The sequence below is a fragment of the Hesperophylax consimilis genome, chromosome 23, assembly GCF_061612785.1.
Source record: "Hesperophylax consimilis isolate HC1 chromosome 23, BYU_Hcon_1.0, whole genome shotgun sequence".
NCBI lineage: Eukaryota > Metazoa > Arthropoda > Insecta > Trichoptera > Limnephilidae > Hesperophylax > Hesperophylax consimilis.
Window position 1 is genome coordinate 21837067 of NC_142858.1, and position 19586 is coordinate 21856652.

At 33.6% G+C, this 19586-nt stretch overlaps 1 protein-coding gene across 1 annotated transcript in view; it reads left to right on the forward strand.

Annotated features, from left to right (window-relative positions):
* The first annotated feature begins 14990 nt into the window (after window positions 1–14990).
* Window positions 14991–19586, forward strand: part of Imp (IGF-II mRNA-binding protein) — a 104426-nt gene continuing 99830 nt past the window's right edge. Inside the window, exons 1-2 of the mRNA XM_089646186.1 lie at window positions 14991–15165; window positions 17174–17231. Coding sequence (XP_089502312.1) covers window positions 14991–15165; window positions 17174–17231 — 233 coding nt within the window. The remainder of the gene's footprint in view (window positions 15166–17173; window positions 17232–19586) is intronic.

A 19586-nucleotide genomic window follows, 5' to 3' on the forward strand; every position in this document is an offset into this window, starting at 1 on the left:
TAAACGTTTACTGATATCTTGTTTGCTTTTTTTTGAATTATACGCTAAAATTCGGATAATTTTTGTGGAGCAATATTTTTGCGTGCGCTCTATGTGACGGTTGGTAAGTTTTTGTATAATATATATTTAACATAAAATTAATAAATCTTAAAGACTTTTAATGGTGTGGTGACCAAATAACGGAATTATACTCTAATTGACTACGAACTGATGAGACAAATCCATTTTATGGTGAGGTGACCAAATAACGGAATTATACTTTAATTGGCTATGAACTGATGAGACAAATGCATTTTATGGTGAGGTGACCAAATAACGGAATTATACTATAATTGGCTACGAACTGTTGAGACAAATACATTTTATGGTGAGGTGACCAAATAACGGAATTAAACTCTAATTGGCTACGAACTGTTGAGACAAATACATTTTATAGTTAGGTGACCAAATAACGGAATTATAATTTAATTGGCTACGAACTGATGAGACAAATGCATTTTATGGTGAGGTGACCAAATAACGGAATTATACTTTAATTGGCTATGAACTGATGAGACAAATGCATTTTATGGTGAGGTGACCAAATAACGGAATTGTACTATAATTGGCTACGAACTGTTGAGACAAATACATTTTATGGTGAGGTGACCAAATAACGGAATTAAACTCTAATTGGCTACGAACTGTTGAGACACATATATTTTATGGTTATGTGACCAAATAACGGAATTATACTCTAATTGGCTACGAACTGATGAGACAAATACATTTTATGGTGAGGTGACCAAATAACGGAATTATACTTTAATTGGCTATGAACTGATGAGACAAATGCATTTTATGGTGAGGTGACCAAATAACGGAATTATACTTTAATTGGCTATGAACTGTTGAGACAAATACATTTTATGGTGAGGTGACCAAATAACGGAATTAAACTCTAATTGGCTACGAACTGTTGAGACACATATATTTTATGGTTATGTGACCAAATAACGGAATTATACTCTAATTGGCTACGAACTGATGAGACAAATACATTTTATGGTGAGGTGACCAAATAACGGAATTATACTTTAATTGGCTATGAACTGATGAGACAAATGCATTTTATGGTGAGGTGACCAAATAACGGAATTATACTTTAATTGGCTATGAACTGATGAGACAAATGCATTTTATGGTGAGGTGACCAAATAACGGAATTAAACTCTAATTGGCTACGAACTGTTGAGACAAATACATTTTATGGTTAGGTGACCAAATAACGGAATTATAATTTAATTGGCTACGAACTGATGAGACAAATGCATTTTATGGTGAGGTGACCAAATAACGGAATTATACTTTAATTGGCTATGAACTGATGAGACAAATGCATTTTATGGTGAGGTGACCAAATAACGGAATTGTACTATAATTGGCTACGAACTGTTGAGACAAATACATTTTATGGTGAGGTGACCAAATAACGGAATTAAACTCTAATTGGCTACGAACTGTTGAGACACATATATTTTATGGTTATGTGACCAAATAACGGAATTATACTCTAATTGGCTACGAACTGATGAGACAAATACATTTTATGGTGAGGTGACCAAATAACGGAATTATACTTTAATTGGCTATGAACTGATGAGACAAATGCATTTTATGGTGAGGTGACCAAATAACGGAATTATACTTTAATTGGCTATGAACTGATGAGACAAATGCATTTTATGGTGAGGTGACCAAATAACGGAATTATAATTTAATTGGCTACGAACTGATGAGACAAATGCATTTTATGGTGAGGTGACCAAATAACGGAATTATACTATAATTGGCTACGAACTGTTGAGACAAATATATTTTATTTTGAGGTGACCAAATAACGGAATTAAACTCTAATTGGCTACGAACTGTTGAGACAAATATATTTTATGGTTATGTGACCAAATAACGGAATTATACTCTAATTGGCTACGAACTGATGAGACAAATACATTTTATGGTGAGGTGACCAAATAACGGAATTATACTTTAATTGGCTATGAACTGATGAGACAAATGCATTTTATGGTGAGGTGACCAAATAACGGAATTATACTATAATTGGCTACGAACTGTTGAGACAAATACATTTTATGGTGAGGTGACCAAATAACTGAATTAAACTCTAATTGGCTACGAACTGTTGAGACAAATACATTTTATGGTGAGGTGACCAAATAACGGAATTAATCTCTAAATGGCTACGAACTGATGAGACAAATACATTTTATGGTGAGGTGACCAAATAACGGAATTATACTCTAATTGGCAATGAACTGATGAGACAAATATTTTTTTGTGACGGGAAGTGAATTAACGTTTTTAATGGTTCTCAGTTAAAATTCTAATGTTTGTAATGTGTACACATTCTAGTTTTCATCAAATATAACTCAGAGGTCCCTCATTTTATTTATTATCTCCAATGTTATATGGTCTAATTGTATTGGAAATTTGTTTCGACAGAAAGTTATTAATTTACATTTGTTAACATTCAGAAATATATTGTTTTTACACACCAATTATACAATTCATCAGATATAACTCAGAGGTCTCTCATATTAGATATTACCTCCAATGGTATATGGTCTAATTCTACTTGTATTGGAGATTTGTTTAGACAGAAAGTTATTAGTTTACATTTGTTAACTCACTAACAAGAATCCATTAAATCCTAAACCATTAAATCAGGAAACAAGAAATAATTAATTCGTAAACTATTAAATTATGTATTAAGATACCATTTAATCCAGAAAAAAGAAAAAAATAAATCCTTAACAACTAAATCGGGTTTCAAGAAACCATTAATAATAATAATGATTTGGAATAGCGCTGTTTTTGTGAGAAAATCACCTCAGAAGCACAAAATTAAATCAGTAATTAAGAAACCATTAAATCAGGAATTAAAAATCCATTAAAACAGGAATCAAGAAACTATTAAATCATAAAAATATTTAAAATCCACAAAAATTAAATAGTCTAAAAATATGGTTTGACGATAACCTCCTGTCGTAATATAATGATAAAGCATATGTCATCAGCATTATATTGACGATATACCTCCAAACAATCTTACATAATCAATCTCTCACACAATACCTAATCAGTCAAATTACTGTCAAACAAAATGTTCAATTCTGAAAACAGCGGATAAATTTACATATTTTGGAATAGTTATTATAAAAACCTAAAATGGAATATTCATATCTGCCACACAATAAAGAAAATTAATTTATGTATTCTTACGACATAGAAATTTCTTATTTACGAAAAATGTATACTCAATATGTTCATTAGTACAATCTGTTCCACAATGTACCTTTATCAGTTGGGTAGCAGGTTATAAAACTAGCCTGACCACCATAGAAATTATTCAAAAATTATACTTAAAAAACCTTCCAATTGAATGCGTATTCCAAAAATTCAAAGTTCCTACATAAAAACTTATTTGTGAAAAATTCAATTATTCAAATTATACAAGAAAAAGATAAATTCTCATTCGTAACTGAAAACCGTACTAGTCTTAAATATATGTATATTTACATTCCCTAAACTAAAGACTTCTTCTGCCCAACACTAAGGAAAATATTTCTTATTATTTAACCAGGCTAAATCAGAAGCATTAATATAATATAATACAAATTGTTTTTCTTTTTACATTAACCCCTCGAAGGAGACTATGAGAAACTTAATTTCTCTCAGGGCCTATGTCATCTTTTGGGATGCTGTGTGGGAGTCTTCTTAAAGAGAAGAAGTTCTGGGAAGGTAGGGGTGGTTAGGAATCTAGGGATCAGTGTATCCAGGAGTGACAGACGTATGAACATATCTCTCCCACTGCGGCGCAAGGATATAAGTCGAGAGATCAGTATGAGATCGATGGGTCTTCTCAAACCAGCCTCTTGCGATCATTTGGTGGGCAGGCGCACACTGAACACACCTCACCCGATGAACCCGGCCACCCCTACTAAATCACCAAATGTAGCGAACCACTTGGGGTGACCTATGTGCAGAATTGTTGGTAATCCAATAAATGGTTGCCGGGGAGGCGGTACCCAAACACGCCTCCCAATTATTTAACTCTATCGAAAATAATTTAGAGTAATCAACTGCTTTTCCTACTTCCACCCGATAATCAAACAAATAATTCTATAATATTTTTTTAATCGCCATAATTTTTTTCTTCTTTTAAATTCATAATTATGTCCGTCTTTTAATTTCATGGTCATGATTACGATGTAACCATTAATACATACATTTAAAAAAGAAAAATCCATAATTCGATCAGATATGTAAACTTTTTCAAAAAATTATGCATGTACCATAATATATTGTTAACCTGTTATTTTTTCCAAATCAATGATCATTCGTCTTATGTTACGTATACATCGCGAGCCGAACTGATGAACTTAACCTCAACTTATGGGAATGAAACGAAGCAACCGCAAATGTCGCGAAACGCCGCTTGGAGTTGATTCGTTCCTTTCCCGTAATTCGTGGTACGGTTCGTGTTTCGGTTCGCAAATGTATACGTACCATTTAGTCTATGATACGTACCCTTATATCCACAAGTAAATGCTTCCATTAGAATAGCAGTATATATAAATAATAAGATACAAAATAACCCATTGAAAAACATTAATAATTGTGGGTAATAGTTTAATTAATTTTATATTAATTAAGGTAAATCAGAAGGTAGTATCAAAAAATATTTCGTATAATCCGTGTCCAGCGATTCCGAATAATTACCTTAATTTTTAAATCAAATTACCCTAAATAACAAACCATTATATCAGGAATCCAGAAAGGTGTAAGTATATAAAGGTGTAGGTGTAGTATTGGTAGTGTAAGTTATCATAATACTTTTCAAACAAAATTATACAAAACACAGACACAACAAATATAAAGGTGTTTTTAAATATGTATAAGATAAATTAAACCATGTATTGCTCTGAAATACAAAGATTTATTTTTAATTTCACATTTAGTAAAATACTAATTAAATTATTGTAACGTTACAAACATTACATGAAATACAAAGAAACGATATTTAAAGTGTATTTGTCGATCTTTTTATAAACAAATTAAATATTTCAATCACTCAAATGTCAGCCACATCAGCGAATAAACAATATTGCTGTTAAATGTGTAACCAAGACAACACATCAATGACATTTGAAAAACGCATAAAATAAAATAAAAATTCATAATTCAAACACAAAGGAATCCTAGGCATTTCTAGGTACGTACTTATTAGTACTTATTCCTTTACATACATAATGTAAAGGAATAAGTACCTACTAATAAGTAAATATATATACTTACATAAGTACATTATAAATCAGAACTGCACCAATATAATTTCATAAAACATTGCATAATTGACCAAAGTTCTTCATTGTTGTGTCTATTTAACCAGCTATTGGGTGATTTTTGGTGATGGAAACTTCTCATTTGTCAAAAGTCCATAAAAGGACATCCGCAGAAAATATGACAGAAAAGTAAAATTAAAAAATAAATTAAATTACGTTTTAATTTTTATATATTGACTACTGGCCGACCGAAGTTTCGATTTCTATATATAATTATTGTAACAATATGTATTATAGTATTTTATTTAAAGGTTTTAACATGAAATCGTAAGTAAACAGTATACACAGGAGGATATAGTATGTATTAAATATTATAATGTACTATTAAAACCTACTTAAAAGTCCATAAAAGGAAGAATGTTTGCAAAAAATGCGACATGAAAACGAACAGGTTTTAAAACAATTACAGAGTATAAAATATGAACTAATGTATTATTTCAGTAAACCGAAATATTATTTAAGTGATCCTAAATATTATTTAAGTTAACGGAAATATTATTTAAGTGCACTGACATATTATTTAAGTGAACCTAAATATTATTTAAGTGAACAGAAATATTATTTAAGTGAACTGAAATATTATTTAAGTGAACCGAAATATTATTTAAGTGCACTGAAATATTATTTAATTGTAATAATTAAATAATAACAATAATGTTTCGTATCTATATAAAAGTCAATGAAAGGATTATTGCAAAAATGCGGCAATGGCCAAATATGGATAGTTGAATCCGTATGCACCGAATTCAATAGCGTTGTGCCGCTGTGTAGGGCGACTATATAAAACAGAATAATAATATATTATGATGCATACTGCACGCAGCATCGCGGCCGCGAATGCAGTACACGGATTGAGTAGAGAGGAGATTAGAGGAGGGGGAGCGGGGCACGGTGTCATTCAGCGGGCCGAGACAAGCCGGGACCGGCCAATGGAGAACTGTTCCCGTGGGGTGGTTGGTGGCTGCGCTCACACTGCCATATGACACGATATGCGCAGAAGTCACATACGGATCTGTACGCTTGCCCTGTATTCCTCATCAACGGATGACCTCATTGAATGGTTGAAATAAATGTTTTTCAAATTGGTGTAACGTCATTCATATGCAGATTATTTGTAATAATAAAAAATATTTACTTTGAAAAGCTTTTTTTATTTTATTTGTACAATTTCAACATTGTTGGATCCAGTCATCTAAATCAGTTAAACCATTGAATCAGGAATTAAGAAACCATTAAATCATGAATTAAGAAACAATTTAATCCAGAAATAAGAAAAAAAATCCTTAACCATTAATTCAGGAATTAAGAAACATGTAAATCAGGATTCAAGAAACCATTCAATCCTAAACAATTAATAATAATATAGATTGGATTATTTGTATATCGCCGTTTTCGTGAAAAAATCACCTCAAGGGCGCAAAATTAAAAAAAAGGGATTAAAAAAACATTAAATCTGGAATTAAGAATCCATTAAAACAGGAATCAAGAAACTATTAAATCATAAATACCAACAATATAAATTTGAAATAAATACCAACAGTATACCTCCAAATCTTCAAATAATCCTACATGATCATTCTCTCATACAAAACGACGCTAACCTATGTCGACAAACATGGTCATTTCTGAAAATAGCTATTAAAATTACATATGTAGGAATAATCATTGATAAAAACTAGAGATGTCCCGACTAGTCGGTAAAGCCGACTATCCGGCCACTATTGTAGTCGTCGATTAGTCGGCGACTAATCGGCAAAGAGCGCCGACTATCCGGCTTCTTATGTTGTATGTATTTCTAAATAATATGAATGCGGGGGAACTACATGAAATAAAAAACTTGATTATATATTATTTTTTTTATTTTATAATCAGTCTTATACATTGAAAAATGTAAAGCAATCTTTCCTTTGGTAATCAGTTTTTAAAATTACTTGCTTGTAAAGAAAACATAATTATGACATTTATTGAACAAAATTAGTACCTATCCTAATTAACATAAAAAACAACATAATATCTTCTTATCTTCAATGAACATTTATAAATATTTCTTATTATTAAAATAAAAAGTAGATTTTTTAAATTAACAAACTCAGTTATATGTATTAAAGCAAGATTGTATGTACAAGATGCACAGTAATATATGCGCGAATCAGCCGTAAACGAAGCGTTACGGAAATCCCCGAAACCGTAATCGGCTTAGCCGACTAGTCGGCCGACTAGTCGGTCTTATTACAACCGACTAATCGGCTAGTCGGCGAAAGTCATAATCGGCACATCTCTAATAAAAACCTAAAATGGAAAGATCTCATCTGCCATACAATAAAGAAAATTATTTTTTATAATCTTACGAATCAGAAATTTCTTATAAATGAAAAATCCATTCTCAATATATTATGCATTAGTAGATACAGTTTGTTCTGCGATATGCCATTATCAGTTGGGGAGCAGCTTACAAAACTAGACTGACCCCCATAGAAATTGTTCAAAAAGTCACTTCCCCACTGAACGCGTATTCGAAGAATTCAAAGTTCCTTCATTTAAAAACTTTTATGAAAAATTCAATTATTCAAATTATAAAAGAAAAAGGTAAATACTCGTTCATAAAAGATAAAATATGGTGAAAAATATTTAAATCCGCAGAACATATAAATAGTCTAAAAAAAGGTTTGACGATAACCTCCTGTCGTTAAATAGTGATGAAGCATATGTCATCACCATAATATTAACTATGTACCTCCAAATCTTCAAATAATCTTTTACATAATCATTCTCTCACACAATATCTTAATCAGTGAAATTACTGTCAAACAAAATGTTCAATTCTGAAACGGATAAACGTATGTATCTAGAAATAGTCATTGATAAAAACCTAAAATGGAATTTTCACATCTGCCACACAATTAAAAGAACATTAATTTATATAGTCTTACGATATAGAAACTTCTTATCAACTGTTTACTCAATATATAGTACAGTCTGTTCTACGATATGCCTTTATCAGTAAGGTAGCAGGCATAGACTAACTATAATACATCAATGGTAGCAGGTTATAAAACTAGCCTGACCCCCATAGAAATTCGCAGTCGGTGAGTATGACATCATTGAGCGATGGTATGCTATTTTTTTCCGCTAGACTACAAATCAAAATTTCTGAGAAAAAATTGTATGAGGTGAATTTCAAAGTTTCCATTGAATTAAAAAAGCAAATATTTAAAAAATTCTTACATTTTGTGCTTTATCCTTTCCTTAAAAACTTTTCACAAGGTCTAGGGAAATTTCCCTACACGTACTGGTTGCGCTGCTCAGTTTATTGCGGGTGCAATAAAAACAGCAATATTGATGGCCTAGTAATGTAGAGGTAAGAGAAGGAAAAGGGTGGGAAATGCCACAGATTTTCCTTTGTCCGCTGCGTGCTTTTCAATGCCTCTCTTCGGATGGTCACAGCATTCACAAAAAACAATTCTCTCAAACACATATGATAATACAATAATAACACAGGTCAACTGCATTCACGATAGACGAGATCGTATTGCGGGTTTTCCAACAAGGCGGCTTTTGTTCAACACAAGAACACTGAGGTTTGTCTGTCTGTGGTTGTAGGAGCTTTTGACATTAGAAGCAACAGGAATGCATATTTTTAGCCAATAAATACCAGTGTAGATATTTTTTTTGACGCGGTGAACTCTCTCGCTGCAGCAGGTGGTCCAGTTTATTCACCATCTAGGATTCTTGCTGCAGAGTCTCCATCTTCTATCTTCGTGTCACCTGTTATTGTACTTCATTTTACTTTACTTTATATTTGTAATATTTAATTTTTTGTAATACCTTCATCAACTGTAAAGCGCCCCTGAGGTGATATCTAATAATAATTTTAAAAAAATAAGTGGTATTGAATAAAGTAATTTTAAATACGTTTTCTTAAAATCGGTGCGTTCTAGAAGATCTGTAAGCAACAAATTGTTGACATACAGAATCAAGTATATAAAACATGAACGTGTTTGATAACAATAAAGCAAGTATTATGATGCACTAATATTATAATATAGGTGAATAAATCTCCGTAAGCGCCTAGTTTCGGCACCGCCAGACGCAGAGTATGCTTTGGGTAAAGTTTCGTTTCCGAGCCCAACAACACTATCGCGGCGCACAACAATAACGAATTTTCCTACCTTTAGCACCGTTCGAAAAAGACCTTATGTTATATGAAATATGCCATGGCCGATGGAAAACATACACGTAATAAAAGGCTTGTCTGCTGTGTGCAAAATGTTTTCAAAAAATCCAAGAAAAATTTAAAACATTGTGGCCCCAACAAAATGTTTTTGTTTTTGTGCATATTTTGAAAACATTTTGTCACGCGCAATAGTGGCTCTATTCCTTATAAGGACACGTCACGTCGGCGCGGAGTCATGAGTACTGAGAGGTTTGGAAGGTTTTATTTTGGGTTTAATTATATGTATATGCAAAACTCAAGACTCCCAACTCCCCGAAGCCAGTGGGACTATGGCATCCCCAATTGGGAGCTGGGAGGGGAAGGAGAGTTGAGGAGGAAGGCTTGGAAGGCTAATGCTGTTTCAAACAAAGGAGGCACAGCCGCCGTGAATTGTACAAATATATAAAAATGAATAAAGTTGACCTTTTAGTAACTAAGTGTACAAATGCGTCGAGTTCCCATATAAGCGTCGTAGGTTTTACAAACCTCGGGCCAGAACTGAGGAGCTACAGTACCCATTTATCTGCAACGATTACAAATTTGTGAGTTCTGAAGTGTAAGTTTGAGAATTGAAATTAGTTCGTCTTGAATCGTGGGTTAACCGATTAGACATAATTCTGAGTTGCCTTGGCAGAGTCGATGTTTGAGATGACAAAAGATTTGACAAAAAGCATAACGTGTTATCATAGAAATAAGAAACTCTATGTGTGTATATGTATGTAATAATAATATTTACCCGTAGAAGGTTAAATGGTAGGCACACAATATAAACACACGGGGTCCGGAAACTCGTATTACAAGTGGGAAACTAATGAATCTACATCACAAGGAGAATCCAAAAACCTATTTTCTCTATCTGAATATTTTAATATATATTACATAGGTCAAATAAAAAAATGTTATACCACAAAAACGACTCAAAGTGTAATTTGGATTCAACGATTTCCCGCTTGTACTACGAATTTTGGACACCGTGTATTTTACCACTTGGCACGATATCGTTAAGATTTTAAATAAATATACTCCCATAAACATGGACTGTCCTTTTTTTTAAATTTAATTAAAATCAAATTTAATAATATTAAGTTCTGCAAGTATTTTTGTTTTTTTTTTATTGTTACAGCTGTTTCGGCTTTCAAGGCCATTTTCAAACTGACAATGTAACACAAAAACAATAAATTTAAAAAAAGGTTGATTCTGTATGGATCTAAAATCAGAGCCTAGTACAGAGGTTCAACGAAAAAAAACTCTCAATTATCAACCGATAATAAAGTAATTGCACAAGTATGCAAAATATTTGATAGTCTCGTCAACTCTTGTGTAAGACATTTTGTACTTTAGATCAGTGGTTCCCAATTAGTTTTTCCAGAGTACCCTTAGAGAAAGAACCCAAAATCCCTTTCCCTTGTAACCAAAATGTTAATTCAGTCCGTACCGCAGTGTCCGTACAGTGCGAGCACGTACCTCTAGGGGTATGCGTGCCATTAATTGGGAGCCATTGCTTTATTTATTTAATATCAACGGTATAAATATACCATAAACAATGATAACATGTCACAGTTAAAATCGTAGAAATATTTTTAAAAAAGAATTACAAATATATGTGGCATTTGATTGTGAAATGACATTAGAGAGTAAGAAAGTAAGTAAACAAGAGATACAAGTACATAAGTTTATGTAGTGCAAATAAGGTAGAATTAGATTAAATTAATATTGATTGAAAAGATTTGATAGCATAGCCCTCTTGTACCTAACTTGCGTGCAGTTAAATAGATCTGCCACATCTGCGTATCTATTACTAACTTCATGCAACCTAGGTACAAGCGAGTGTTTGGAATACTCAGTCCTGATATTGTTGCATTTAAACAAAATTTTAGAACGAGTAGCTCTCGTGGGTATATGGAATTCAATGAGGTTAATTAAATCAGGACTGTCTATACTACCATTTACAATTTTGAACATAAATATTAATATTAAATCAATGCATCGAACAAAATGACAGCTACAGCAATTGTGGTTGTGAGTGAGGTTATGAAAGTTAGTTTCACGCTTCGAGAGGTGGTGGGAATCTTTGGGAAGCACTGGCCTTGCGCCTAGAATGCTGGTCCTAGTCTCGTCTGCCCTTGGGGAGGCTACTGGCCTTGTCCCTGCTATTATTATTATTGCAATGTTGAAGTTATTGTATAGCGGTCAGTGGGCTGACTAGACGACCGGCTAGGGCTAGGGGAGTGGTACACACGGAGTTAGATACAACTATTTATAGAGTATAGGAGCAGACGGGAGATGGGTGGATATAGGGAAGGGTATAATCGATAATGTTACACGTTATTGAGGTATTTATAGTTAGCAAGTAGAAGAATCCACTGAAGGTATAACACGATGGAAGAGTGTTGCATGCGCTCGAAGGTAGCTCTTTTTATTACATGCATGAATTATATTTTGAGGAGATTTCAGAATATGGAAATATGGAATGTATTGCATTGTACTATCCCTGCACATACTTCAAGACTGAATGCTGTAGAAATGAGATCCATGAGGCATATGTGTGCTATAACCATGTGTGATCGTATGAGAAATGTGGAGATCTGCAAATAATAAAGGGCTGATGTAAGCGTAATGAATAAGATTAAGAAAGGGACGCTTAGATTTTTTGGGCATGTAGAGCGAGTCAGTGTAGAAAGAAGTGTAAGGAGAATATAATGACGCAAATGTGAAAATGGTATAATGGTAGCAAAAGTCGCGGACAACCGAGGAATACATGGCACGATCAAGTGAATCAGATACTTGAGTCGAGCCATGTCAAGAGTCAGAATAATAGAAGAATATGTATGAGACGATATATGAATGTGAATGAGGCAAAAGTGTGTGCCAAGAATGAGTTGTTTGGCGGCCCGTACTCTCTGCCTACCCTTGCGGGAAGTGGCGTGATGGTTAGTGATGACAATTCAACACACCTTTAAAAATTGAGTCATTGCCATGAAAAAAAGCTAACCTTTAAACCTAACCTACGTAACCCATTTAATCTAATTTTTATTTCATCACTTTTCATAACTTTATATCACTTTTTAAAGGCGTGTTTAGTTATCATTGTGTTGGGTTAAGCCGTTACCGGTGAATTTACATCACAATGAGAAAGCAAAAGAACTGCTGTTTTCGATTTGAGCATTTTGAATATTTTTTTTCATCTTTATCCGGAACTAAAGGGTTGAAAAACCTTGGGAGGCGGGTCTACACTTAAACCCATAAAACACAATAAACAGCTGATATTAACTCCATAGCAACCGATTTTATTTTAATTTTACCTAAAAATACTAACATCAGAATCGATTTATTCGAAAACAAACACCACATACATACCACTAAATCGATTTATTCGAAAACGAAAGGTTAGTAAATCGATGTAAACGTGATGTAAATTCACCAGTTTCCCGCTTCTTCTACGAGTTTCCGGACACCGTGCATTTATCAGGACATTAGTTTCTAGCTAGGAAGATTACGTGTTCTAAGAACCAAAGGCATCAGCCACTCGAAGTTATTATTGTAATTTCTGTAGTTATTGTTGTATCCGCAACTTACGAAATATATGATTAGATATGTATGTTACTGCTGTCAGCTTTAAACCAATATATTTATTTAGAATGCAAATCACAAACTGACCAATGAAGTAAACAACATTCAATATTTATTTAATTATGATTTCCAGACAACTTCCAGATTTTCAACATGCACGCAGTCGGGTAGATATTATTGTGTACGAATGGCCGATAAGGAACACATATGTTATCGCATGCTCTGGTCGTCTAGTGTAGGACCCCGCAACCAAAACACAGATATTAATTTTAATAGTCACAGGAGTCACAAAAGGTATGAGTGAGATGATCGACGATCCGATATGTACTTAGCATCAATAGCCTGCTATGATGGTACCAAACAGAGTTCGAAAACAAGTCATCAATGACCGTACAAAAATGATTAAATCTTCCTTTTCACACGTCTTGTAAACGAAAAAGACAGAAGATACAAGAATGTCATGTGTCTTTAATAATATACAGGGTGTGCGGGGTAAAGTAAAGCACTAATCCCCGATTCAAACACGAGAAACGTTTTTCACTGTTGAATTGGGTAGTTACGTTAAAAAGAAAATATTTTATTGTAATTAGTTTTTTGAACCATATGTTTTTCTCCTGTAAATATGTCATATGTACGGAGGAAGTGGTCTGTTGTCATATGTATGTATTACAAATTTAAAAATAAAAAGTGCATAACCTTGGGAGGTGATTCTACATGTACAAGTAAAAAAGATGTATGACTTTTTTCGAAATTTCATATTTTTGTAGGGAAAAAAGCAACGGAATTTCTAAAAAAACTTTTTTACTTTTACTATCATGTAGAATCACCTGCCGAAATTTGTGCACTTTACCGCCGGATTCCCTATTATGCTTGTGATAAGTTGCGAATCTTTAAAATGACGTGGTTGAGGAAAGGTTATTGAACACTGGAATAATATTTAGTTAGATAACCATATACGCAGCGGGATGTATACATGATAAATTATTGTAATTTTAAAACACTTCCAAAAATGTGGAATATTATTACATGTTGTTTACTATAATAACAGATTATGTACAATGTTTCATAATAAAGAATATATATAATAATATTTTTACTAGGGAAATCTTCAGTCGTTTTGTTCGCGTTCATCGCTGATTTTATTAGTTCGAACAGACAGTTTTACTGATCTCTTTGGCGCCCGTTGAGATATAATAAAATGATGGATTTTAAATTTGACGATGCCTATAGATGACTTTGGATTTTAAAAACTTATTTTACAAATTCTTAAATACCTTTGTCAATCCATCAGTAGAGAGCACACGCTCAATGATATTATCAATTTGGAACTCCTATTCATATTCAATAATATTTTTTATGACCTAAAAAAAATATATTATTACTGTCAATATTACTGACCGTGCATAGGCGACCTATAGACTAGACATATTTTGTAAGTAGCTATCTAATCAACACAGTATCACTTTATTGAAAATAAGAATTGTAGAATCTTTCTTATATTCGAAGAGAAACATTTGAATTCCGTCACAAAAATTTCGTTCCGTTCAATGTTATTGTTCGCGTGATAGATTTTTCTATAGCTTACTTAATACTATCGGAAGTTAAAAGCAATCGTGTACTGCTTTATCGAAAGTTTATTAGTTTCCGTTAATTAGTTATCTAGTTAATTAATACTCGACGTATTTGTATTAGAAATTCCAAGCAATCATATCCCGGTTTATCGAAATTTTCCATCGAATTAAGTTGAGTCGAGCCAGCCCAAGGAACTGAAAACGATGCTCGAGCTGAAGGCGATTGCGACCATGAACAAGCTGTACATCGGCAACTTGCCGGCTGAAGTGGAGGCGGCCGCCGTGCATCGCTTGCTGCAGGACCAGAAGCTGCCCGCCACGCGCGTCGCCATCAAGCGTGGCGGGTACGCCTTTGTGGATTTCCCCGACCAGTCCTCTGCAGACAAGGCGGTGGACCAGCTTCGCGGTATGTACAAGAGTGTTCATTTATTAACTTTTGAAGCAATCTCCACTTTAAGCGATGGTTACTCTTGATGTAGGTACCAAAGTCCTCTGCAGACAAAGCGGAGGACCAGTTTATGGTATGTACAAGAATGTTTCTTTATTCTATTAGTCTTCTACAGATAAGGCAGTGAACCGGCTTCGTGGTTTGTACGATTGTGTTTATTTCTTAATCATTGAAGCCCTCACCACATAACTTGGTAATTATTCGGAATCGCTGGACAAGGATTATATGAAATATTTTAAAATAAAACCTTCTGATTTACCATAATTACTATAAAAGGAATCTGACTGCATTTGGGATATTTTTTAATTTTAGCATTTTAATTTTTAATTACGTAAATCGAAAATTCACTTTCGTTGTATGGGATGACAGCTGGAATGCTTTCTGTTGATAAAATTTTCTTTTGTTTGTATTCCTGATACGAGTGGCTATATTTTTTACCATGTGCAAATACTAGTTAGGTACTATTTTAACCAAACTCGAAAAATAAAATAAAGATATTTAGGTATGTTTTATAAAATAGAAAAATTAAAAAAGGTGGGGTTATTATAGGTAAGGTTGGATTATTATAGGTTAGGTTGGTTTATTATTAGGATTTAGGTTAGGTTAGGATAGATTGGATATAATAGGTTAGGTAGGATTATTATTAGGATATAGGTTAGGTTAGGTTAGGTTGGATTATTATAGGTTAGGTTGGATTATTGTAGGTTAGGTTGGATTATTATTAGGATATAGGTTAGGTTAGGTTAGGTTGGATTATTATTAGGATATAGGTTAGGTTAGGTTGGATTATTATTAGGATATAGGTTAGGTTAAGTTAGGTTGGATTATTATTAGGATATAGGTTAGGTTGGATTATTATAGGTTAAGTTAGGTAGGATTATTATTAGGAAATAGGTTAGGTTGGATTATTGTAGGTTAGGTTAGGTTAGGTTGGATTATTATTAGGATATAGGTTAGGTTAGGTTAGGTTGGATTATTATAGGTTAGGTTAGGTTAGGTTGGATTATTATAGGTTAGGTAGGATTATTATAGGTTAGGTAGGATTATTATTAGGATATAGGTTAGGTTAGGTTAGGTTGGATTATTATAGGTTAGGTAGGATTATTATTAGGATATAGGTTAGATTAGGTTAGGTTGGATTATTATAGGTTAGGTTGGTTTAGGTTTGATTGTTATAGGTTAGGTTAGTTTAGGTTTGATTATTATAGGTTAGGTTACTATAGTTTAGGTTAAATAAAACAATAATTATTATATTACCTAAATATAAATAATTTAAGTTTTATAAGTAACATAAAAATATTTTATTTTTCGAGTTTGGCCAAAACAGTACCTAACTAGAATTTGCATTCCGAAATGATTAAAATTCTAGCTACTCGTATCAAGAATACCAACCAGAGAAAATGTCATCAACAAAAATCATTCCAGCTGTCATCCCATACAACGAAAGTGAATTTTCGATTTACGTAATTAAAAATTAAAATGCTAAAATTAAATATATCCCAAATGCAGTCAGATTCCTTTTATAGTAATTAAGGTAAATCAGAAGGTTTTATTTAAAAATATTTCATATAATCCTTGTCCAGCGATTCCGAATATTTACCCATAACTTTAATGAATGACTCAGACTTGGTGCACCAACTTCTCCTACTCGAGGATTGAAAAAATAAATGGCGAATAGTGTAAGGCTGCTGATTTGGGAGAAGAGAAGTAAAAGGGAGACGATACTTAAACATCTTGCTTATGCACCCATAAGTAATTTCGCTCAAGGACTATCAACTTTAGGGATGCTGTGTGGAGGGAGGAAAGGAAGGAGTGATCCTGGATGTTGAAGAGACTCATGTTGTAGGAGGGAGGAAACGTCTAGGCCGTCAAGTTTTAGTACGTATTCTGATCCCAAAATATTATTTTTTTACATATCCGTTAGGTATATTCTATAGCATTATAATCTTTTATCTTTTGGTTGTAGGTTTCGATTACTGTGGCGTGCCCCTGGTGGTGGAACCTTCGCTGACCGACTCCAAGAAGTAAGACACCTCTCGCTTTTACTTATATACTGCTATTGTTTACTATGTATCCGAATAGGGGAAAATTGCGTGGAAATTATGTGCTAATTTTGTATTTTAATACAACTGGAATAAAACTATTGATTTGTATAAATATCAAATTGGCGCCGTCCGCCCGGTGTCCGCCACGCGGTCTGCCAGAACACAGAACACTCTACTTTATATTTTATTTTATTTTTACAGTTTACGTGTTTTATATATAAATAGATAGATTAGATGTTGTTGAGGACTGAGGACAGAATTTTTGGAAAATACTCAATAGTACCGAAAACATAAGCCGTCAAAATCTTTATAGTTGCGAAAGTAATACAAATTTTCGAAACATTGAAACGTAACAGGAAAACCTCGTGAAATCGAAAAACGGATTATCCGAAACCTTTTTTCCCGAAAAGCAGAGTACGACAGCATTGTTTAACATATGCACGTAGAAACTTACGGTTATATAATATAGCGGATCTCTTCAAATTATTCTTAATCCGGTTGAAAACGGGAAGCCCTAAACCAATGAATTGATAAGTTACTTAGGACGGGTTGTTTCGGAGAATTTGAACAATTCATCAAATTTCAACGTTCATTTTCGAGTTCTGTGAAAGACTTATTCAAGTTCTGTTTTTATATCATTGTAGGCTAGTTGCTTGACAAAACTGAAATAAAAACAGAACTTGAAAAAATCTTTCACAGAACTTGAAAATGAACGTTGAAATTTGATGAATTGTTCAGATTCTCCGAAACAACCCGTCCTAAGTAAACTTTTAGTAAGATACGAATGTACAATCACAATGTTGGAATAAGTGTTATCATCCATCACATAAAAATCCGTATATTTCCACATTTCAATAATTATTTATTATTAAGACAATAGCAATTGCGTGAACACGTGTTCCCATATATTTGGAATGTACTAAAAGTTTATTAAGAAACAGCCTGCAATCCCGATTTTAACCGGATTTTAATAAATCAGCAATACTCATTCTTCCCGTGTACATGGTGGACGAACTCACCCACAGGTAAAACAATACTGGGTAGATTGCCAATAGGAGGAAAATGTGTCAATAATGTGAGCTATATAGTTGATAGTACTGATGGCAATGTCAATAAGAGGACTCTTGAAGATTTATGAAGAGTTCGAGCATGAAGGTAACATGAATAACAATCCGAAAAAACAGCATTTTTTGCTATCAAACACGGCGATGGCGATGGTCCAAAAAACATTCACACACTTTTTACATTAACATACTTTTTTGAATGGTAGAAGCAACCAAATACTTAGGGCATATCACCACCAACAAGCTTACCAACAAGATGAAGACATCGACAGTAGAGGCGAGCAGTTAGTATATAAAATCTAGCATGCTTATAGTCATTGGTAGCCTCATGGAGTAGCCCGCTGGTGAAAAGGACATTATTCTTAGCTTTTTGTACCACCTTGTACACGTGCGAGCTCTGAGCCTCGATTCTCGACGAAGTCATTCCACTCGAACAACGAGTGGTTTGACCTACTCGAATTGTAATGACTTTTGACGTTTGACGTATGTAAGTATTGTAAGTATGTACTTTTGATGAAACTCAAAAATAAGAACGTCGTGAATGTATGACGACCATTGCGAGCGGCCTGGACTGGAGAATCGACACCCTGGGCCAACTTCAAAAAGAGGACGATGGAAAGGCTTCGGGTGCATTTCAACAATCAACAACGGTGCATACCGCATGATGTTCGGACTTCTCTGGCACTACAGTTCCTCCTCTTTGTTCACGTTGCTTGCTGAAGGGCGAGTTCCTGGATTTGCAGCTCAAATAAGAATCTTGTGGCAAGAATGAGGGAAAACATCCACAATTCCAGAAATGTCCTCATCATGGAATCTCGTCCTTCTTCAGGATCGACTATCGAAGAACATTGTAGAAAGAAACTGACCCCAACAACTTAAATACAATACAATTGTAAATGTTCTCCAAAATGCCCTGGAAAGAATCTCAGACTTGTGATGTCCCGAAAGAAACCATGCATCTGTTCTGAATGCAATTACTAATGTTATCCAAATTGACCCTGGTAATAAATTACATCTTTGTGATTCTTTCAAGGATAAAGAAACCATCCTGTCACTTCGAATGCAATCAACAATGTTCTCAATATTTGTTTTGACAGCATCGCCATTCCATTGTAAGAATATTATGTATTAAATACACAATTTGGCTGTCCTGAAACGGGAATCCTTCCCAGTTGGACAGACAAAGGTTCATTTTGTTTTGTATTGTTTGTAATTTATATTTATATACAAAATTAAAAAAAAATACAATGGATTACAATTCAACGCGTTA